This window comes from Ranitomeya imitator, chromosome 2 (assembly GCF_032444005.1).
Source record: "Ranitomeya imitator isolate aRanImi1 chromosome 2, aRanImi1.pri, whole genome shotgun sequence".
Taxonomy (NCBI): Eukaryota; Metazoa; Chordata; class Amphibia; order Anura; family Dendrobatidae; genus Ranitomeya; species Ranitomeya imitator.
The window spans coordinates 479,900,665-479,925,056 of record NC_091283.1 but is presented as its reverse complement, the minus strand read 5'-3'; the positions used below and the strand labels follow the sequence as shown (position 1 = coordinate 479,925,056).

The window sequence follows — 24,392 nt, the reverse complement described above, 5'->3', positions numbered from 1 at the left end:
TTCTGTTCTGGTACCTGACATTCAAGTAAATTAGCAACCCTGCAATGCACTATAATAGCTAATGGAAAAGGGGACCAAAGCAGGAGATGTTCTTCTTTGACAACCATCAGCACAAACAAAGAGTATCAAAAGGAGTTGTTGTCATGAGACGACCCACTGTACTCACAACCCACTAACTCAAAGACCCTAAAAACGATGATCGATGTGAGCAGAGTGATTCTTGGATAGGTGATACCTTGCTTAGGCTGTGTGCACACGTTGCGGATTTTTCCCGTTTTTTTGCTATAAAAACGCATAAAAAATGCATACATTATGCATCCCATCATTTAGAAGGCATTCCGCAATTTCTGTGCACGCATCGCGGTAAAAAACGCAGCATGTTCATTCATTTTGTAGACTTTTTGCGTTTTTCCCGCTATTTAATGCATTGGGAAGCTCTGGAAAAAAACGCACAAAAAAGTGTCCAAAAACGCGCAAAAAACGCATGCGGATTTCTTGCAGAAAATGTGCGGTTTTGCTCAGGAAATTTCTGCAAGAAATCCTGAACGTGTGCACATAGCCTTAGACTGTAATACCCCTTTAAATGGATTTGTCATCTTTTTACAAGATGTAAATGCTTCTATTCTCTGGGCGTTTCCTTATATTTTGTCCCTGCTTGTCTCCAATTAGGAGGTATGGCCCCTTATTTCCTGTATATACATCTATAGTCCATTTAACAAGAGGGCGTGGCCTTTAAAAAAAAGCTTACATGGAGTTGAGGATCCGCCCACTTGGCTATCAAGACTAGACCTACATACAGGGAATAGGGGGCCATATTTTCAACAATGGAGAGGAGCAGCAGCAAGAGAAAAACATCTAAGGGTACGTTCACATTAGCGTTTTGCGGGGCTGCGTCGGGCGCAGCCGCGGCGACGCATGCGTCATGCTCCCCTATATTTAACATGGGGGCGCATGGACATGCGTTGTCTTGCATTTTGTGACGCATGCGTCTTTTTTGGCGCAAGCGTCAGGGCGCAGAGGACGCAGCAAGTTGCATTTTTTTTGCGTCCAAAATCATGCCAAGAAAGGACGCATGCATCACAAAACAATGCGTTTTGCATGCGTTTTTGTTTGCGTTGTGTGATGCGTCGCCGACGCAGCCCTGCACAACGCAAATGTGAACGTAGCCTAACAGATTCGGGGAAAACACCAGGTTAAAAAAAGACATAATTATGGCAAGTAACCGGTCTTATTTAAGTCCGTTTTACACAAGCAATTGACATGATTTCACCCATATAACTTGTTGATTCCTTGGTCATGAACGGTATGCAGAATTAGTTCTAGGTGATCTGCCCTGCGCGGTCACTGTGTTCCTATCCGACACGTCTGTTAGGGGATTTTTAGGCAGCGAGCCAGCCCACGTCTTAAAATATTTACGATCCCTCCTTTCTTTCTAGAATCTGAGATTATCTAAAGGAGATTTACTTGGAGAATGTGTGAACACAAATAAACAGAAGAAATATGAAAGAACTAGGGCGAAGGGGAATGGATATTCATGGCAGGCAATACATTTCCCTGGGCAGGCAACTGGAATGTCTCTATAAATGTGTCACAAAGGTTTCCCCCTTGTAAAAAGGAAGGTATTCAGCGAACTGGGGGGCACAGTCCGAAAAGACCCCTGTGCAAGAACAAAATATGGGCCCTTCGCAGTCCATCTTAATAAACAATGCCACCTGCTTTGGAGATGGTCTTGGACCCCCTTACCTCTTGGGCCCTCATACGACCGCCTCTGATTCAGAGGGGCTTTTATCCAAAATATTCGTCTGTCACTAGGACACCTGTGGTCTCTAACCTACAACTCTCAGCATGCTCTGACAGTCTCCCGCCAGGAGTTAGTTTTTGCAGGATTTGCAGAGCAAAATGTTGGACAGCTGAGTACAACGCTCTACTTCTAGCAGTTACAATGACAATGAATGGAGGCCAAACATGCTGACCGCCTCTTCATTCATGATAGATCTCTGCAGAGCACTGCTCCTGGGATCTCTTTGGTTCTGAGATCCCCACCAGTCGCTTAAAAACTGCCCAGAAGCGCTCAGCTCCTGCTTGAGAATGCGCACAGAGCAGTGTAGGGGCTCAATAGAAACTTATGGGTCCATACTCCGCTCTGTGCATGTTCTCAGGAAGGAGCTGAGCACTTCTGCCTGCTGAGAAAAGCGCTTCTGGGCAGTTATTTAAGTGAAAGGTGGGGGTCTCAGGACCCGGACCCCACTGATCAGGACCCGGACCCCACTGATCAGGACCCGGACCCCATTAATCAGGACCCGGACCCCATTAATCAGGACCCGGACCCCATTAATAAGGATCCGGACCCCACTGATCATGACCCGGACCCCACTGATCAGGACCCGGACCCCACTGATCAGGACCCGGACCCCATTAATCAGGACCCGGACCCCATTAATCAGGACCCGGACCCCATTAATAAGGACCCGGACCCCACTAATCAGGACCCGGACCCCATTAATCAGGACCCGGACCCCATTAATCAGGATCCGGACCCCACTGATCATGACCCGGACCCCACTGATCAGGACCCGGACCCCATTAATCAGGACCCGGACCCCACTAATCAGGACCTGGACCCCATTAATCAGGACCCGGACCCCATTAATAAGGACCTGGACCCCACTGATCAGGACCCGGACCCCACTAGTCAGGACCCAGACCCCACTGTTCAGCAGATCATGTAATAGGGTAGAACATATTTAAAAAATGGTATTTGGATTCCCAGTATGTGTATGACCTGACCCTATTGATACAGAGAACAGTAATGCCTAGTTGCCAATTTTTTCGCACATTTCCAGGAGAGATAACAGAGGAATGGCAAGTATCTACTAAAACCGGCATGCTTTACTTAAAGATGACCAATTTTTAGCTATAGAGAAAAAAGTGTTCTACACATAACTAATACAAACTGCTAAAGTTTAGAAACTATGTTGTAACACTGATTGCAGAGCACAAGTCTTTTTAGGGAATGTTAGTTTTTTACATGAAGCCATGCTTTTAGGCTACTTTCACACATCAGGTTTTTTTCATCAGCCACAATCTGGCGAATGTTGGAAAAACCAGATCCGGCGCAGATTGTGAATAACTGATGCGACGGATCCGTTTTTTCAATGGATCCGACTAGCATATCTAGATTATTGGATAAAAAAAATTTTGGAGCATGATCCGGCGCTTCCGGCTTTTTCGCCGGAGACAAAAAACATTGCTATGGACGTTTTTTCCAGAAACGGCAGATTTTCCGGATCTAGCGAAAAACAGACGAAACGCAATGTCATCCGGTGGAATCCGGCACTAATACAAGTCTATGGGAAAAAAATGGATCTGGAGGCAACATTCACCGGATCCGTTTTGTTTAAATTTAGCCGGATTGAGCCTGACAGAGAAAACCTGATGTGTGAAAGTAGCCTTACATGTGGTTGAATTTTAATAAAGCTGCATTCCTGAGAAATGTGTGTCTCTATTCATATGTAAATGAGATGTTAAGTGCTTTTCTCTGTGACAAAGCACTTAAAGGGAACCTGTCATGTCGAAAATAGCTTTAATCAGCAGATATGGGGTTAATCTGCAGCTTAATAGCATTCTACAGCCATGCGGCCACCGCACTGAAAGCCCGGCTACTGGGAGAAAATTCACTTTATTCCTTCCAGCAGCCTCCAGCTTTGAGCCATAGAAGAGCAGCCTGTGCGTCTTCAGTCAGTGATCGGCGGCTGTAACTGCGCCCCGGTACTGACTGGCTGCACTGTACTGATGCACTGTAGAGCCTGGGTATCAGTCAATGCAGGGGCATGGTTAAAGCCGCCAATCACTTTGATGACTGAAGCTGTTTCTCCATGATTAAAAGCAAGAGGCTGCCGGGAATAAAAAAGTTAAGGTCCTCCTGGTAGCCGGGCTTTCAGTGCGGCGGCCACGCAGCTTCATTTAACTCCATATCTGCAGGTTAATAATGTTTTTTTGCATGATAGGTTTTTTATAAGGAGACATTGCCTCCCGAGTTTGTTTCCTTACCCAGCACCAGCCTCTTTAGCTTTATTGATGATGTCTGATGTTTTTGTCTGATGCTTAACATCACAGAAACAATGAGTGTTCAATCGAGCTCTTTGGTGCTGGTGCTGGACAGAAGAACATCAGATTGCAGAGTCTCCTTAAAGCGAACCTGTCACCAGGTATGACCGATATGAGATAAGACCACCACCTTCCAGGCCTGATATACAGTAGGGTCTCGTCATCCACATGGAGCAAGAAGGAGGGAGGCATCGCCAGAGGAAAGGAGACACTGGACCAAGAACTGCGACACCCATCAGACCAGACCGCCCCGCTGGTGAGTATAATAAATTCACTTTTTCTTCTCTTACAGGTCGGGATGGAGGCAGCTATACAGCAATATAGAATGCTGTATATCAGCCGTGAAAGGTGGTGGCCTTAGATCGTATCGGCCAAACCTGGTAACAAGTGCTCTCTCAGGCCCAAAGCACTTAACAGCTCATTTGCATATGAATGAAAACGCTTATCACTCGGGAATACAGCAACAGATGGAAAGTATAAAGATGATGATGAATTACACTACATTACATTACATTTTAAACACCTGCATGCCCATATGTGCAGTCTGGGGTATGGTTGAAAATTGATCTTACAGACCGCTTTCCTTTAAATAAAATGGGAAACCTGTTAGTACTTACTCTCTGCATGGGTTGGTGATAACTTCTGGAGGAGAGACGTACATATATGGTGACATGGGCTTGTCAACAAAAGCTCCGAAACCAATGCGTAGGTTGCTGGTCACTTTATTCATTCTTTTTGCCAGTTCAGTGCCTAGTGTCTGGATACTCTCCAAGTCATCCTTCATAGAGTAAGACAAGTCCATAAGATAGTAGATGTCAACGGGGTAGTCCTCCACTTGCCGAACTTGTACCGTGAACACCTTAGAATCATCTAATGCGAAAAATGAATCACATCTTCTATTAACGTCTCATTTTTCAACACTGGGAACTTCTATTGTTCACTTGTTAGTACTTATCATGCCCCCAATATATCAGTAATGAGTATTTCACTCCAGTGCTTTGCGATGGCATGCAACATGATAGAGAGGAAAAACATAGGTTTCCTACTTCAAAAATCCCTTTTTTTAGTCTACATGGTCTTCAGTTGCTCAAATCACATATGATCAGCTGTGATCTGAGGGGAAACTTAACAACAAGTGTTCTATTTCCCTGCAGTGCCTCTGCAGGACAAATATAGTATTACATAGCTTTTACATTGAAATCAGAAAAGTAATCCTGGTTCTCCAGAGTAAGAGGAATTCTTTGTAGCCACAAGAAGAGGAGAAACCTAACTCAGAACTCACCACTACAGTTTCCTAATGCAGACAATCCCTTTCAGTCTTTCCCACATTACATTACTCCATATCTGATGCATTACTATGAAGTCTTGATGTTCCTTTACCTGGTCTTAGAAACAGTTCAATCTTCTGTGGGGTCATCTGGGTGATCTTTTCAGTTTCCCCGCCTGAACCTTTGTCACTTAGAGGTATGTTAGCTGAAAAACTAATTTCGCTGACTGGGTATTCAATGTATTCTTGGAGACAACCATTAGCGAGAAGATCTGTCTTTGTATCACAGCGGGAAGCCCCTCTTCCAAAGTCCTGAAGGACAGAAGTAGATATAGAAGACAGACCACTTAGATGAGCAATGATGATGGTACATTTGGGTGCCCTTATTGAGGCCAGGATTATACTTTATAAAAAACCATGCAGATATTGATTTGTTTTTTAATTAGCTTAATTTTCATTGTATGAATTTGTTAATTTCCCTTACAATAAATATAAATCATCGGTAAACATAAATCATTTACCCTCCAGCCTCCCAACAATGATCTAGGATCCGTGAGGAAACCAGGTAGTAACTTTTCAATTTCGCTGCAGCACCTCCACAGGGGAAATAATGCATTACACAGTTCTCATTTTAATCAGTTAATTCTGTAGAGCAGGATGGGACATAGCAGGCTGTCTAGAGCAAGAAACGACTTTTGAAATTGGATTCTGCTGTGGCCAAAAGATTCGGACTCTCCTCTATCAGCTGAAGTCAATTTAATAAATTGCATAGCCTCTTCAAAGGGTGTTTCCCGATAATAAAAATTTTGGGGGAAGTATTCACATGATAAGTCACCAATATGAAATCAGATGGAAACACCAGATCAGGATAAGGCTGGATGTAAACTCCTTGAACAGAGCTGCAGAATTCAGCTCCATTCAGTGCGTAGCGGCCACTGTCTTGTCCTGCAGAACAGCTCCTATTCTTTTGAAGTGAGAAATAAGTGATCTGTGGCGGGAGAACAAGTCTGCAGTCAGTCTGTGTGACTGCAGACATGTAAAAATGCTGACAATGCACAGCTCTGTGAGGTTTCTTGGTGTTGGTGCTGGTAGTGAACGGCGCGTGAGTGCACGTATGTGATTTACAGACATGCGGTCACATGCCGACTAGATGTGCGTGGCGTCGCTCAGTGCAAGTGAAATGTCTAGTTGGAATATGGCCAGAAATATATAAATCACATACTTGTAGTCACATGACTGCCTGCTCCTAGATCTGGACGATTCACAAGTCTGCAGCCACATAGAGTCTTCAGACATATAAACTAAGGCCGGACAACCCCTTTAAGCACATCTATACTTTGAGAGAGCAGCTTTAAATACCATATCTCTGTGGAGGACCCACCATGTCTCAAGTTAATTGACCATTTATTGCCTGCCAGCCCCCCCCCCCCCCCTCCACCACACGTATTAAATTGTTTATTATGGATACTAGGGTTCTCTGACGGCGAACAACAGGTGATTCGCTTTTCGTCAGGGAATGCTAACTAAAAGGAATTATCCAAGATGGACCACCACTTTAATGTCAAGTCTGCCATTTAGGAATCTTGAATAGCTGTGTGACAGCCATCTTTATTGGTGCCTGTCATAGTTGTCAGATAGTTTTCCTAGATCTTTTTGACAATGACATGACAAGGCAGTTCATGCTCAGAAACCCTCCAATGTGGCTGAATTACAACAATTCTGCAAAGATGAGTGGGTCAAAATTCCTTTACAGTGTTGTAAAAGACTCATTACCAGCTATTGCAAACACTTGATTGCAGTTGTTGCTGCTAAGGGTGGACGAACCAGTTATTAGATTTAGGGGGCAATCACTTTTTTTTTTTTTTTACACAGGGCCCTGAAGGTATGGATTTCTTTTTCCTCTAATAATAAAGACCTTCATTTAAAAACTGCATTTTGTGGTTACTTGTGTTATCTTTGTCGAATATGTAAATTTGTTTTGTGATATGAAACATTTAAGTGTGACAACCATGCAAAAGAATAGTAACATACATAGTAACATAGTAACATAGTTAGTAAGGCCGAAAAAAGACATTTGTCCATCCAGTTCAGCCTATATTCCATCATAATAAATCCCCAGATCTACGTCCTTCTACAGAACCTAATTGTATGATACAATATTGTTCTGCTCCAGGAAGACATCCAGGCCTCTCTTGAACCCCTCGACTGAGTTCGCCATCACCACCTCCTCAGGCAAGCAATTCCAGATTCTCACTGCCCTAACAGTAAAGAATCCTCTTCTATGTTGGTGGAAAAACCTTCTCTCCTCCAGACGCAAAGAATGCCCCCTTGTGCCCGTCACCTTCCTTGGTATAAACAGATCCTCAGCGAGATATTTGTATTGTCCCCTTATATACTTATACATGGTTATTAGATCGCCCCTCAGTCGTCTTTTTTCTAGACTAAATAATCCTAATTTCGCTAATCTATCTGGGTATTGTAGTTCTCCCATCCCCTTTATTAATTTTGTTGCCCTCCTTTGTACTCTCTCTAGTTCCATTATATCCTTCCTGAGCACCGGTGGAAATCAGGAAGGGTCCAAACACTTTTTTCACACTTTTTTCTCCTGTTTGGTGGGTGATCCATGTGTCTGTATATATTTCATGCATCGTGCAGTATATATGTGTGTATGTCTGTGACTCAGTGTATTTATGCTTGTTTGTGTTATGAGACAGGAAGTTCTCCTTTGCAGCCAAGTAATACATAACGTCATGTACCCTCTGAGCTAATGTCCTACTAGTCCATTACTCGTCGCCTGGATGCCTCATGATTCATTCTAACATCCACTATAAATGTTGCTACTGTTCCCACATAAGTATCGATATAGAAGTTTATTAGAGCGGAATAGGAAAGAGTCAAGAATAAGGAGCATGTAAATGTGTTACCTTGACTGACACATACTGTAACTATATCCCCGAAGGCAGCCGGGACCCACCCTTTATACCTGATCTGAGCAGTTGCAGGCTTGTAAACTAGATATCCTGCAGCTATATAAGTGAACAGGCAGGAAGGAGTGAAGACGTTGGGATGGGCCCCACCGACAACACTGGAATTTCATTCTGGGTGTCAAGACCAATGTGAGCCATAGATGTAAAGATCCAAGCACCATTTTAGAATTTTAATGCTTACTATCTTTGTACTCCTTTGAACCCTGACATATTTTACCACATTGTACTTTGTAGGTCAAGTTGTCACATGAAGAGCCAGGGCAATAGTGACTTATTTGATCTTGACTCAATGAACCCACAAAAAACTGTGACACTTTATTTTTGCAGAAAATCACTTGTTTGCCTTGGTGTGTAGATTAGTCAGCAGAGTCATCTAAGGGAATTAAATGGGTGCCCTTGACTTTAAAAGTTAAGCTTAATGGTCCCAGGGTGGTCTCAAGGTACCGTCACACTCAGCGACGCTGCAGCGATATAGACAACGAGCCGATCGCTGGAGCGTCGCTGTTTAAGTCGCTGTAGAGACGTCAAACACAGCAACTCCAGAACGATGCAGGAGCGATCCAGTGACGTAACAGCGACTCACTTATCGTTCTCGCTGGTTGTTAGCTCTATGTAAAACATTGCAGGCATCGTTGCTTTTGCTGTCAAACATGACGATACACGCCGACCTGATGACGAAATAAAGTTCTGGACTTCTAGCTCCGACCAGCGATGGCACAGCGGGATCCTGATCGCTGCTGCGTGTCAAACACAACGAGATCGCTATCCAGGACGCTGCAACGTCACGGATCGTTGTAGTTCTCGTTGCAAAGTTGCTGAGTGTGACGGTACCTTTAGAAATAAAAAAAAAAACATATACACCTCTCAGACCTGTGGTGATCCTCTACACTTGAGGTGAGTATAGGTTTTCTGGACCCATTCACATTAAAGGGTTATTCACAAAAAGGCAAGTTTTTGAATAGGGAAGACCGTGTTAATCTCTGGTGTTCCAATAGCTAGGACCCCCAGGGATCTTGATATTGAGCCTCTGGAACACCAAGAATGGGGCTCTGCAGCCCAGTGCTGAATTGAGCAGAGATGCACATACAGGGCCTCTGCTCTATTTATTGTCTACGGGACTGCGGCGTAAGGCCGAACATTCTACTTGGCAGTCCCATGGACAATGCATTGGGTAGATGCCGCTCATGCACACTATTGTAGATGAATTTGTAAAATTCATAAAGACATCTTCAGAGAGGGGACATATCACATTGAACATATGGGATTAATTATAACTGGGGAAGTGAGAAAGAGCTGACACTTCCACCTCCATTGAAGTAGGATCTCCTGCTGTGAACATGTAAATACAACAGGGATCTGCTGAGAACCAGCAAGTCTTGGATTCGTATACTCAGAGGCTCAGAAGTACAAAGGCTTCCTCTGTGAAAAGGAATTATAGTATCTCAGACATATGAAGCTAGTGATGAATGTTGGGGTTGGCATTGATCCAATATTTATGGGAGATATATTTTCGGCGTTGTAGCAAATGGACAAACAAAATAATGCATTCACTCACATTGCCGTAAGTCCATCCGAACACCTCCAACTTAATATTGGTCAGATGGACGATGCTATCCATTGTCATAATCCAGTCCGCAGTTTGTTTTCTGCTTTCCTCTCTCTGGACTGGTCATGCGGGGGTTAACGCCCTCGGCCTCATTTTGGAGCTGGCTGGACTTTTTCAGTCCTCTGCAGTCTGCTGGCCAGCATCAGTGATATTCATGCTTCCAGGCTAGGGCATCTGATCCGTATACCCTGGTGATCCTTCTGTCTCTGACTTCCCCCATTTGTGTGAGACCTGTTCCCTATCCCTGACTTAGTGTTCATCTGGTGGTTTTCTTACAGTGTATGGCTGCCATCACACTAGCAGTATTTGGTCAGTATTTTACCTGAGTATTTGTAAGCCAAAACCAGGAGTGGAACAATTAGAGGAAACGTATAATAGAAACATATGCACCACTTCTGTATTTATCACCCACTCCTGGTTTTGGCTTAGAAATACTGATGTAAAATACTGACCAAATACTGCTGGTGTGACGACAGCCTATGACTCGGCCTGATCTCTGAACCCCGCCTCTTGCTTTCCGTCTCTGATACCTCGTTCACCGACCAGCTTTGACTTTTGGCTTGAACACAGACTTCGTCTTACGTCTCACGGTTTGGATACCGTTCTCCCGTTTGGCTCTGACTTCTGGCTTGCCTCTGACTGTCGCTCTGACCTCTGGTACTTCTGCTCCTGACAGTTTCTGACTCTGCTCGTCTGACTCTTTCATTACCTATGAAACCTGTGAGCATGCTCAGTCTTGCTACGCTGTGAGTGTGCAACCTCCGTTCCCTCACCCGCACCCCCTGGTGGAGGTTGCGCTAAACTGCACTGCAGCCGCATCACATCCACGTCATGTTTCATCTCTATAGAAAGATAAAATCGTGATAGGAAACATAACAACTATGTCTCCCTCCAGGAATCTCCATAGTCGAAGATATCCTCATAATTGTGGAGCGCCCCCAGACACAGGGCCGCGGAGTACTCGGTACCGGTCCTCTCTGTTTCAGTGCTGGGGTTGTCACGGTGGCTGGACCCGGTCCGTGACCCTGCTAAGGGGCGTCCAATGAAAGGGTGATGTAGTTTGTCAAGGATTCGTGACGCCACCTGTGGTATTCAGTCAGGGTGACCGACGCTGCTTAGGGGTCCGCTGGGGTGATGGAATGGCAGCTGGATGGTATACCTTCCACAGGTGAAGTATATCCCCAGGGCTTCCCAGTAGTGTAGGTGGCGATGATGTGAGGCGCAGTTAATAACGAGGACACAAGGTTGCAGTCTCTTTACCTTTTTACTGAAGACTTCGGGGTCCTCAATCCAGAGCACTGCTAACAGGGCTGGCTGAGTCCGGCCGGTCCGAAGGCACATCCAGAGTTCCCTTTGCAGGTGGAAATCAGTGCCTACCACTAGCGCCTGTGTGTTGTAGTTCTTCCCTGCTGAGCATTCGGGATAGCCTTACACTTGTTTTTTTAGCTCTACACTGTTAACATTGCTTTTGGGACATTTTGGCAATTAATAGTGTATAATTTTAACATAATGAATGATCTATTAATTTGCAAAAAAAAGTGTGCAATATTAATAGATCATTCATTTTGTTAAAATTATACAAGACCATTATGACCATTATCATCCACATCGATCTTGTTCATCACTTGTCATATTTTAGTTTTAAAAAATTTTTTGGGGTATGCACGAATAGGGAATATACTGTAACTGTAAAATAATATATTTGGGTCCACCACTTTATATCTGATATAATTTTTATTATATCTACATATTTGTAATTCTGTCTTAATACGCGTACATATTTTATTAATTCTTTTATTTAATTGCCATTTCTACCTAATAAAGGCATTTTTTAATTGATTTTCTGCTTGTGATATACTTTTTGGCTATCCATGTTTTTGGTTGGTGTGGTTTGTATAAACTATTGGTGGTGGCAGCTAGTTCCTTTTATTATTGTGGAGTTGGCAGTGACTGTATCGGGGTATATACAGTGGCATGTAAAAGTTTGGGAGCCCCTGGTCAAAATTACTGTTATTGTGGACAGTTAAGCAAATTGAAGACAAAATGATCTCTAAGGCTAAGTGTACACGCTGCGGATTCCATTGCGGAATTTTCCGTAGCGGATTTGCAAAATCCGCAGTGATAAACCGCTGCGGATTTTACTGCGGATTTATCGCGGTTTCTTTTGCGGTTTCATCTGCGGATTTTAACCTGCAGATTTCTATTGGAGCAGGTTGAAATCCGCTGCGGAATCCGCACAAAGAATTGACATGCTGCGGAAAATAAACCGCAGCGTTTCCGCGCGTTTATTTCCGCAGCATGTGCACTGCGGATTTGGTTTCCCATAGGTTTACATGGTACTGTAAATGCATGAGAAACAGCTGCGGAAACACTGCGGATCCGCAGCAAAATCCGCAGCGTGTGCACATACCCTAAAAGGCCTAAAGTTAAAGAAGACACATTTCCTTTGTATTTTAGGTGAAATTTTTTTTTTCATATTTTACATTTTAAAAATTACAAAAAGTAAAATGAAATCGGATGTGTATATACTATACTGTACGTTCACTGAGGGCTTCCTAATATCTGGCCTTGTCCATCACTCATCAGCCAATTGCCTAAGGCCGGCTTCACACTTGCGAGTTTTACGGACGTAAGAGCGCAGAAACTACGTCCGTAAAACTCGCAAAAAATACGGCACAATTATTCTCTATGCCCCTGCTCCTATCTGCCGTATTTTACTGATCAGTATTATACGGCTTTCTACGGCCGTACAAAATCGCAGCATGCTGCGTTTGTCACCGTACTGCGCAAGAAATACGCCAATGAAAGTCTATGGAAGCGGGAAAAATACGGATTTCACACGGACAAGCAGTGTGACTTGCGAGAAATACGCAGCGCTGTTAGAGAGAAAAGCCGGTAATTCAGTGCGGTGTACAGTAAAATCACACTGACAGCTTACAGTAGAATAGGTAGAATAAATGTGTACACATAGAATAGGTATATATATATATATATGTGTCAGTGAGACACATATATGTATATATATTAATATTTTTTCCAGCGCTATACAGCTTGAAAGCCGGTAATTCAATTACCGGCTTTTTCTTTCTCCTTCCTAAAACCCGACATGATTTGAGACATGGTTTACATACAGTAAACCATGTCTTCTCTCCTTTTTTTTTGCAGATTCCACACTACTAATGTCAGTAGTGTGTATCTGCAAAATTTGGCCGTTCTAGCTCTTAAAATAAAGGGTTAAATGGCGGAAAAAATTGGCGTGGGCTCCCGCGCAATTTTCTCCGCCAGAGTAGTAAAGCCAGTGACTGAGGGCAGATATTAATAGCCTGGAGAGGGTCCATGGTTATTGGCCCCCCCCTGGCTAAAAATATCTGCCCCCAGCCACCCCAGAACAGGCACATCTGGAAGATGCGCCTATTCTGGCACTTGGCCACTCTCTTCCCATTCCCGTGTAGCGGTGGGATATGGGGTAATGAAGGGTTAATGCCACCTTGCTATTGTAAGGTGACATTAAGCCTAATTAATAATGGAGAGGCGTCAGTTATGACACCTATCCATTATTAATCCAATTGAATGAAAGGGTTAAATAAAACACAAACACATTATTTAAAATTATTTTAATGAAATAAAAACAATGGTTGTTGGAGTATTTTATTCTACGCCCAATCCAGTCACTGAAGACCCTCGTTCTGTGAAAGAAAAAACATAATAAACCAACAATATACTTACCCTCCGCAGATCTGTAACGTCCAACGATATAAATCCTTCTGAAGGGGTTAAAACATTTTGCAGCAAGGAGCTTTGCTAATGCAGGCTGCTCCTCGCTGCAAAACCCCAGGGAATGAGTCTAAATATAGATCAATGAGCTATATTTAGCTTCATTTGCGGTGAGGCGCCCTCTGCTGGCTGTTTATAGATCGTGGGAACTTGCCTAGAAAGCCTGGGAGCTTTCTAGGAAATTTCCCACGATCTATGAACATCCAGCAGAGGGCGCCTCACCGCAAATGAAGCTAAATGTAGCTCATTGATCTATATTTAGACTCATTCCCTGGGGTTTTGCAGCGAGGAGCAGCCTGCATTAGCAAAGCTCCTTGCTGCAAAATGTTTTAACCCCTTCAGAAGGATTTACATCGTTGGACGTTACAGATCTGCGGAGGGTAAGTATATTGTTGGTTTATTATGTTTTTTCTTTCACAGAACGAGGGTCTTCAGTGACTGGATTGGGCGTAGAATAAAATACTCCAACAACCATTGTTTTTATTTCATTAAAATAATTTTAAATAATGTGTTTGTGTTTTATTTAACCCTTTCATTCAATTGGATTAATAATGGATAGGTGTCATAACTGACGCCTCTCCATTATTAATTAGGCTTAATGTCACCTTACAATAGCAAGGTGGCATTAACCCTTCATTACCCCATATCCCACCGCTACACGGGAATGGGAAGAGAGTGGCCAAGTGCCAGAATAGGCGCATCTTCCAGATGTGCCTGTTCTGGGGTGGCTGGGGGCAGATATTTTTAGCCAGGGGGGGGCCAATAACCATGGACCCTCTCCAGGCTATTAATATCTGCCCTCAGTCACTGGCTTTACTACTCTGGCGGAGAAAATTGCGCGGGAGCCCACGCCAATTTTTTCCGCCATTTAACCCTTTATTTTAAGAGCTAGAACGGCCAAATTTTGCAGATACACACTACTGACATTAGTAGTGTGGAATCTGCAAAAAAAATGGAGAGAAGACATGGTTTACTGTATGTAAACCATGTCTCAAATCATGTCGGGTTTTAGGAAGGAGAATGAAAAAGCCGGTAATTGAATTACCGGCTTTCAAGCTGTATAGCGCTGGAAAAAATATTAATATATATACATCTATGTGTCTAATGACATATATATATATATATATATATATATATATATATATATATATATATATATATATACAGTATATATATTTTTTTTTCTTTTTGGGACACATGGATCATTTCTATAGCGGTATGTTGGTTTTGCAAGCCTGCGAGAAAACCATGCAGTACGGATGCCATACGGATTACATACGGAAGATGCCATGCGCAAAAAACGCTGACACACCCTGCCTACGGAGGAGCTACGGACCACTATTTTCGGGACATTTCAGCGTATTACGGCCGTAATATACGGACCGTATTTTCATACGCTGAGTGTGAAGCCGGCCTAATTGTGTTAATGATTGTAGTGCTGGTTTGTGAACATTGGACGATGGCGGTGAGATATACAGTATGTGGGATCTCCTGGCTGTTCCCTGACACTGACACACACCTTCTCCTTTAGGATGAAGACACTGAGCCCTGTTCTTGGTGTTCCAAAGCCCCAGTCTTGTGATCCCTGGAGGTCCAGAGGGGATAACTTGCTTTTTTTGGGAATAATTCTTTAATTCTTAAAGCAGGGGTCAATCTGGTTAATTGTAGCCTTGGAGGTCAGAAAAAGGCAAGCTAGTTTAACACTATATACACAGATAAGGTTCGTCATGAATCTGCCTTACCATTCCTTTGTCTCTGGGGAGTTTGTAGTCCATTACTTGGAGACTGTAATAAAGTGTGACAGTTTCCATTTGTTGCAGCTCCCCTTAATTCACATCATATGCTGCTATACTTTCTATTCAGGGAGGTACATAGATGCTGTTAGGGTATGATCTACCGTATGTATAAAATGGCAATAATATTTTTATTTATATTATGAATTCCCCAATTCACCCAATGTAGTAGTGCAATAGGGACTTCGAAGATCCTGTTCAACCACAAAGTGGATTGTTGATGGCCTGTTTACCCCATTGACTTTCATTTTTTACATTCATTGATGCGGGTCATTATAAATGGCAGACAAGCTTCTTTTTTTTTTATTAATAGCCCTTCTCTTCAAAATGGAAAAAAATGCAATTTCCACTGTCCCCATGTGATCCTAACTATAACTGACCCTCAAGACAATAAAGTGATTCACACGGGGTCTGGAAATGACGTGTCTACATTTAATAGGGAAGCAATCAAATCCCAATCTGCAGTATACCCAAACATCCAGTGATTCATGTCAACCTCTGATTAAAAATGATGATGTGACACAAGCTTTCCACATAGCTGAATGTCAAACATGGAAGTATACAATATACTATTGGAATTTGTGGGTTGTGGTTTTTCAACTTTACAGCTAATAATATACAACCTGGTATAGTGTGGAAAAAATAGAATTAGGGTATGGGTACGCAATGATTTTTTTTACAAGCGGGTCCGCTCAGAAATCCACCTGAAAAAGAGCTTAATAAATGCTAAAAAGAATCAACATATGTGTCGTAATGTAAAAATGACTTCTTTTGCATATGTTCAGTCTTATGAGTGTCTTTTAACCGCATCAGGTCTTCAAAGACATGACCTGACCATTCTTCTGCCAGCTTCAACGCTCACTACGTAATGTAAAAAAAGTTTTTAAAAAAATCACCGCTGGCAAAGACAATGGATAAAAATGATGAAGAAAAGACCAAAAAGGTTTAAAACAAAGAAGCTTTGGGACGTCATGTGCACATACCCTTATAAAATCAGATTGGTAAAAATAGTACATTCTGCGAAATGGATGCGGCAGTAAAACCATCATTACAATTTAAAGGGCATGTCCAATTTTTGACAATCCCCACAATGGTCAAAGGACAGCAAATTGATCACCAAATATCCAGCTGCTATGAACCCCAGTGATTAGTGGTAGTTTGTGGGAAAACCTGGTAGTAAGTGTTGAACTTCCCTGCATGGTGGCAGTGGTCACCAAGGCATTTCACTTGCATAGTATTATGTATAGTGCTACATGGCGGCCATTCAGATGTGATACAATTAGGGCTCATAGCTACCCAAACGGGAGTCTGTCATACAGAGCAATAAATGGTTGTGGTTATCTTCATGAGTCAATGCATTTAAAACGTTATTCCCAAAATACTAAGTTATCCCTTATTAATAGGACCAGGGATACCGTAATTACTGATTTTGGGATCCCCATGATCAGGACACTTGTCCCTGGACTTTTGGATCTGCAAAGGTCTTGAATGGAACTACGGAATATATCCTTGACGTCAGCGCTATTCATTGTCTATGGGACTGCCAGATAAAGTGCAGCGCTCCACTATTTCCGTTAAGTCTGGCAGAAGGGCCATACCTTAATTTAAAGAGAACCTGTCACTTGCCATAAATATGTATTTTTTATACCTGCTATAAATGCAGCTATTCTTTTGAATCTGTTTTTTTTGTGTTCCTGCTTTTCTCCATTCCTGAGATATACCCCCCTCTTCCCTGTAAATAAGTCTAGTTGTGCTAGTCAAGTGGGCGTGGTCTTCAAGAAGATATTCACAGGGAAACATTAAGGTCCACATCCATTTGGATAACAAGACTACATTTAGATACAGGGAAGAGGAGGCCAAAACTCAGAAATGGAGAGGAACAGAATCAAATGGAAAGGAACGCCAGATTCAGAAGAGTAAAAAAAAAACAGACATGAAAAAAATGACATATATATAGCAAGTGAGGGGTCTTCTATAACTAAAGAAGGGTTACTGGGTTGATGATTGTCACCAATTAGTAAATCTCGGCCTAAAAGAGCACTTAAAGAAGACCTTTCACTGGATTTTTTTTTTTTTATTTAAACTGAGCACCTCCTCCAACTGTTGCTGTTCCACTGATTCTGGAGCATATTTTCTTTTGTGTCCCTTTGTTCCAAAGTTACGCCCCCTGGTAACAAATATTCAAATTTTCCCATCAACCCACAGAGCTTATACAGAACTTCCCTGTGGGTTTTTTCTTCTCTGAAGCTGACCAATCAAAATAGGCCACGCCCACAGAGACGTTCTCTACACGCTCAGCTGATTCAAGGGAAAATTTGTATCTAGATTAACAAGAGGCATAACTTTGGAACTGAGGGGAGTAGAAGAAAAAGTAAATCTGTTCCAAAATCAGTGGAGCAGCCCCAACTGGAGGAGGAACTCAGTTCAAATTAAAAAAAATCCAGTGAAAGGTCCCCTTTAAGTGGGTTGTAGAACCAATAAAAAAAAACTGCAATGTGCGCATCAGATACGTTCTACTCCAACCGCCCTGTCCATTCCGGACCATTTCCATGGACACCAGCAATCCACAGCAGGATTCTCAGTGAGTGTGTTGAGATACTCTGCATTACGGATTCAGTGACTCACTTTTTTGGACAATTTGAACTCCAGACTATTAGTAAGTGGGACATTTAATAACAGTAAACTCCGCTTTTATATTTTGAGATATAGAGGAAGGACCACCCTGCACATTGCAATGCTTATTGATTTCTGTATCCTTATTGGCATAGGTTTGGCGGATCCCTTACCGCCTCTTACAGCAGTGGTCCATACATTGGGGTGGGAGCACCAGGTTTTACTGTCCAATTGACAGTTTTTGTTTATTGGGTTGTAGAACCAATCTGAGGGGTTTTCTGGTAGAGAAACCCTGGAAGTCCAGCTGGTTCGTCTGCTCCGCCAGCGGTCACATAATATGTAAGGAATGACTTAAACATATAAACTAATAAGTCGTTGAGCAGAAGCTTCAGCTCCAAGTACAAGGATTCCCAGATGTTAGACGTGCTGGAGGAGCTGAGGGTGTGGACCTGGCACGCTGTCAGGCGTGCTCTGTTACATCTGTCTGGGAGACATAGCCCCACGTGTAGTATGAGTCCAGGGAAACATTGCCTTATTAGGAGGGTGAGGGAAAGCATGAAGGACCTACAGACCAGCTGAAGGGGTTAGGGAGGGAGAGCTTCGCGGATTCATCCAAATAACGCAGCATAATAGCCTTTGACCACAGTCCAATATTCTCTATCATAGTAGTCAGCTTCTACGTAACCCAGAAACACAATCTCGCCCTACAGAAGAACCTTACCTCTTGAGAACACCAAGCACATACAGGACTGACAGCTAGACATTTTTGGCAGGAGCTCACCCCTCGTGAAGAGCAGATGGACGCTGAAATATACAGATATTGCACATGTCACATACAGAAAATATATAGATCTCGAATACTGACATTTTCTTGCACAGAGCAAAAGTACAGGTTATGATAAATTGTCCCATTTTCTAGTAAGGCACATGCAACAATGTAGGGAATAGCATGCGCAATCTGACTTTTCTGAGCGCCTGTAGAATCGGGTCCATTGACAGACTACAGACTTCTGTAAACAGCAGCGTGCTGAGGGAAACAGCACGAAACCTGAACATTCAGCGCAATTCCAATACTCCAGTGTTCAAAGCAAACAATTTGGGAAATATTATACTGGGGAATCACTGGTTAAGCAATTTTTATTTATTTGGTTACAGATTCTTCAATTGGATAAAAATCTAAAATGTACGCAAATCATTAAAAATGCTTTCCACATCATGGAGGACCTCTTTCATATAGGAGCGGATGATTACCAGGGACTGGCTCCCCAGACCCCTTAACTACTGTAATAGTCAGGTAATTACCCTCCAGCTGTTACTGCTGGGGATATATGGCATTACATGGCTGACATGAATAGCAAGTAAGAGCTGTTGCTTGTTGGTGGTGGGCCCCAAGCATAGAAGCCCCATCCCTTGATGTAAAGGGGATGTTTGCATTGGACGACCCCTTTTAACCTTTATTTCTAAAGTTTTTAACCTAGGAATAAGAATGGAGCCAATATTCCAAAACGCACAACCTTGTAAAGCTCATTTTCTGCATGTTCAGAATTAAAAGCCTTAAGGGCGTAGTCAGACGGCCGTATAAATCGGGTCCCGAGACCGAAATGCAGTGCTCGGACTGGCTGGCGGCTCTCCTTAACTGAGCATGACAGCTTCATGTAATTCTATGCAGCTATCACACCCAGCTCAGGAGAGCCACCGGCCAGTTCATGCATTACGTTCCAATCTCGGTCCAATTTATACGGCCGTCTGACTTGTTTTTTCTACAAGGCTTTGGCTAAATGCCAAATCTTGATAAATTTAATTTGTAAAGCGCTGCGGAATATGTTGGCGCTATATAAATAAAATTATTATTATTATTATTATTATGAGTTACCCCTCAAAATAATACATTATCTATGCAAAGGATAGATGATAAATGTATGACTGCTGGGAGCCCTAGAGACCACTATTAAGGCCGGGATCATACATGCGAGAAACACGTCCGTGTCTCGCATGTGAAATCCAAGCTCTGGCGCTGGCACTCCAGAGTGGAGCGTGCGGCCGCATAGCAACACATGGAGCTGCACGCTCCGCTCCCAAGTGCCGGCGCCAGAGCTTGGATTTCACATGCGAGACACGGACATGTTTCTCGCATGTGTGATCCCGGCCTAACAATTATACTCATCTCCGGTGCTGGTGCTGTTCCAGCAGTGTCGGCACTGGTTCTCCTGGGGATCGAGTAACATTAGGTCACGCAATCTCTTTGCCCAGTCAGCGCTGGTTTCACTCTCCATGCCATCAGAAGTATCACATACATCCAGAGGAAATGAGAGAACAGCAGTGCATGCATGCGATACGTCGAAAGAAAAGGAGAGTGAATCCAGTGCTGATTGGCCACAGGGATTGCGTTACATAACAATGTTACACGATCCCAGGGACAGCCAGTGCCAACGCTGCTTGAACCGGAGTTGAGTATAAGTGTAATTATTTTACAACGGAGAAACATGAGTATTCAAAAGGAATTGTCCAAATTAATGGACAACCCCTTTAACTATCTCTAACAGTTCCATAAATAATACATTGACTAGCAATGTGCAATCAATGGCCATGCCATTTAATTCAATACGGACCACAGCAAGGAGAAATTGTGTAGATATTGGTGGCAGTCCTAGTATGGGATTCCTAGCAATCAACCATCTATCACCTATCCAGTAGAAAGATAAAGGTAATTTGTGGCTAAACCCCTTTAAGGTGGCTCAGTGGGTAGCACTGCAGCCTTGCAGCACTGGGGACCTGGGATCAAATCCCACCAATAATGTCTGCAAGGAGTTTGTATGTTCTACCCTTATTTGTGGGGGTTTCCTCTGGGTTCTCCAGTTTCCTCTCACACTCTAAAGACATACTGAGGGAATTTAGATTGTGAGCCCCATTGGGGACAGTTTTGGATACACCAGGGTTACTTACTGGTAACAGGTTTTTCTGGAACCCATGACGGCACACCTGAGAGAGGGGATCCGCCCAGCCAGGACAGGAAACCCTACTGAAAATAAAAGGGCGGTACCTCTCCCTCGCTTCAGTTGGTTTTCAGAGCATGAGAGGCCCCCCTGGTTGGTACACATGGCAATCCAACACCACATCATATTAACTAAAAAAGCACCCAAAACAATAGTGCACACCGAAAAGGTGATAAAGGGGGGGAATATACAGGTGCCGTCATGGGTTCCGGAAAAACCTGTTACCAGTAAGTAACCCTGGTGTTTTCCCTTCCCCCATGACGGCACACCTGAGAGACTTTTGTAGAATGAAACCTTAGGGAGGGACCACCGCTTGGAGTACCCTTCTACCAAAGGTTAGGTCAGCAGAGGAGGAAAGGTCTAGCCGGTAGTGCTTGAAAAAAGTTGAGGGTGAGGACCAGGTAGCAGCCTTGCAAATTTGATCAATTGATACCTCAGCCTTTTCCGCCCAGGAGGTAGCCATGGCTCTGGTAGAGTGAGCCTTGATGCCTTCAGGAACCGGAGTGCCACCCGCAGAGTAGGATAAACTAATGGCCTCCCTAATCCATCTAGCAATAGTACTTTTAGCTACCCCACACCCTCTTTTGCTACCCTGAAAGGCTATGAATAGGGTTTGGTCTTTCCTCCACTGACTAGTCATAGATATGTACTGTAACATAGATCTTCTCACATCTAGCATGTGGAACTTTTGTTCCCCTGGATTTTTGGGATTACTACAGAAAGATGGTAAGGTAATCTCTTGAGTCCTATGGAACTTTTGAACCACCTTGGGGAGATAAGCCGGGTCTGGTCTTAGAACGATCCTGTCATCAAAAACCTGAGTATAAGGAGGGGATATTGACAGGGCTTGCAAATCACTTACCCTACGTGCCGATGTTAGGGCTACTAGAAGAACTGTTTTAAGGGTAAGTAACTTAGGTGATAACTCCTGTAAGGGCTCGAAAGGGTGTTTAGTTAGAACTTCTAAGACCAAATTTAGATCCCAAGGAGGGATTTTTGGGATAACGACCGGCCGAGATCTACTGCAAGATTTTATGAATCGTGAAACCCATCTATTTGAGGCAAGATTACAGTTATACAGGGCCCCCAAGGCTGAAACCTGAACTTTAAGGGTGCTGGTTGCTAACCCAAGATGTAATCCGACTTGCAGAAATTCTAGGATAGGACCCACTGGAGCCACCTCCCCCAATGGTTCACCCAGGAAGTCAAGAAATTTTTTCCATGTCCTACCATTGATTCTAGAAGTTATGGGTTTTCTGCTTTTCAACAGGGTGGAGATTAAACCTGGTGAGAATCCATGGCGACTTAGTAACGCCCTCTCAAATTCCAGGCTGCCAGATGGAAGCCCTTCACCTGAGAGTGGGTTACTGGGCCCTGGGTTAGTAGGTCCGGAATTTCTGGCAAAATCCATGGATCTGTTACCTACATCTGTCTTAGAAGGGAGAACCATGGTCTCCTTGGCCAAAATGGAGCTATGAGGATAATCCTCGCCTGATCCTCTCTGATCTTCCGGATCACAGCTGGGATCATCACTATCGGGGGGAATGCGTAGGCCAGAGAAAACTTCCAAGGTATTAGTAGGGCATCTACTGCAAAGGGATGTTCTCTTGGATTCAAGGAGCAGAATTTTCTGACTTTTTTGTTGTGAGAATTGGCAAACAAGTCTATTTCTGGTGAGCCCCAGGCTTGGACTATTTGTTGAAATATCTGGGGGTTTAAGGACCATTCCCCCTGTCTTAAGCCTCTGCGACTCAGGAAGTCTGCTTGAGTGTTTTCTATGCCCCTGATGTGTAGTGCCGACAGAGATAACAGGTGTTGTTCCGCCAGTTGGAAGAGGAGTTTTGACGCATTCATGAGGCCTTTGGACCTCGTTCCCCCATGATGATTGACATACGCCACCACTGCTCGATTGTCTGTTAGGATTCGAGTATGGCGACCCTGGAGTAAAGGGAGAAAATGTCTTAGGGCTTTCTCCACTGCCCATAGCTCTTTTTCGTTTGATCCATAGTTTTTTTCTCGTATGGACCAGGTACCTTGTACAGAGTGAGATCTCAGATGAGCTCCCCAACCTGTACCGCTTGCGTCGGTCGTGATGATGTCTATGACCGGATTTTTCCACCGGACCCCCTTTGTCAGGTGGTGTTCTACAGTCCACCAAGCTAGGGAATCCCTTACGCTCAGGGAGAGACATAGATTTCCTTCTAAATGCCCTCTTAACAGTCTTTGAGCTGAGAGAACTTCCCACTGTAGATGTCTTAGGTGGAATTGTGCCCATTCTACTGCCGGTATACACGATGTTAACGAGCCTAGAAGGGACATCGCCTTTCTGAGAGTCATTGCGGGTTGACGTATTGCTGTACTGGTCAGGTTTATTATCTTGTCCACTTTGTTTTGTGGAAGGAGGCAGAGCTGACGCTCGGAGTCCAGTATTAACCCCAGGAAGGACTGTATTTTTACTGGCAGTAGTCTGGATTTGGGGATGTTTATTATCCAACCCAGCTCCATTAGAGTTGATGTTACCACTGATATTTGATGAGTGCAGTGGGACTCTGACCTCCCTATTACCAGGAAATCGTCCAGATATGGGACAATTACTACATCCCGGGACCGGAGGTATGACATCACTTCCACCATCACTTTGGTGAAAACTCTGGGGGCTGTAGACAGGCCGAATGGAAGAGCTGTATATTGAAAATGCTTTACCTGATTTTGAATATAGAGAGCTACCCTCAAGTATTTCCGATATTCCTGATGTATTGGTATATGGTAGTAAGCATCCTTTAAGTCTATTACTGCCATGAAGCAGTGTTGGAAGAGAAGTTTTATGGTCGTGTTTATAGACTCCATCTTGAAAGTGTAGTTCTCTATGGATTGGTTGAGCTTCCTTAGATTTATAATAGTTCTCCAAGAACCATCCGGTTTTTGGATCAAGAAGAGGGGGGAGTAAAACCCCTCTCCTTCCTCCTGAACCGGGACTTCCTGAAGAACCTTTTTGTGGACAAGTCCCAAGATCTCGGTTTCTAGGGCAGATTGTTCCTGCTGAGACTTCCGTCGGGGAGTTATTATGAAGTTTCGTCTGGGAGGACAGACGAATTTTATTTTTAGGCCGTCTCTGATGATGTTCGTGACCCAGATACTGGGGGAGATATTTACCCAGGCCGGAAAGAAGAGGGAGAGTCTTCCTCCCACTTCTGGCGTAATGTCATTGGGGGGATTTTTTTGCCGATGTGGAGGGGCCTTTAAACATATAGC

The 24,392-nt window shown here is 43.5% G+C and overlaps 1 protein-coding gene across 1 annotated transcript in view; it reads right to left on the bottom strand.

Moving 5' to 3' along the window:
- ITGB3 (integrin subunit beta 3) overlaps window positions 1-24,392 on the bottom strand; it is a 112,893-nt gene that overhangs the window by 73,565 nt on the left and 14,936 nt on the right. Inside the window, exons 2-4 of the mRNA XM_069751334.1 lie at window positions 18,869-18,951; window positions 5,488-5,686; window positions 4,725-4,977 (exon numbers count right to left, since the gene is read on the bottom strand). Coding sequence (XP_069607435.1) covers window positions 4,725-4,977; window positions 5,488-5,686; window positions 18,869-18,951 — 535 coding nt within the window. The remainder of the gene's footprint in view (window positions 1-4,724; window positions 4,978-5,487; window positions 5,687-18,868; window positions 18,952-24,392) is intronic.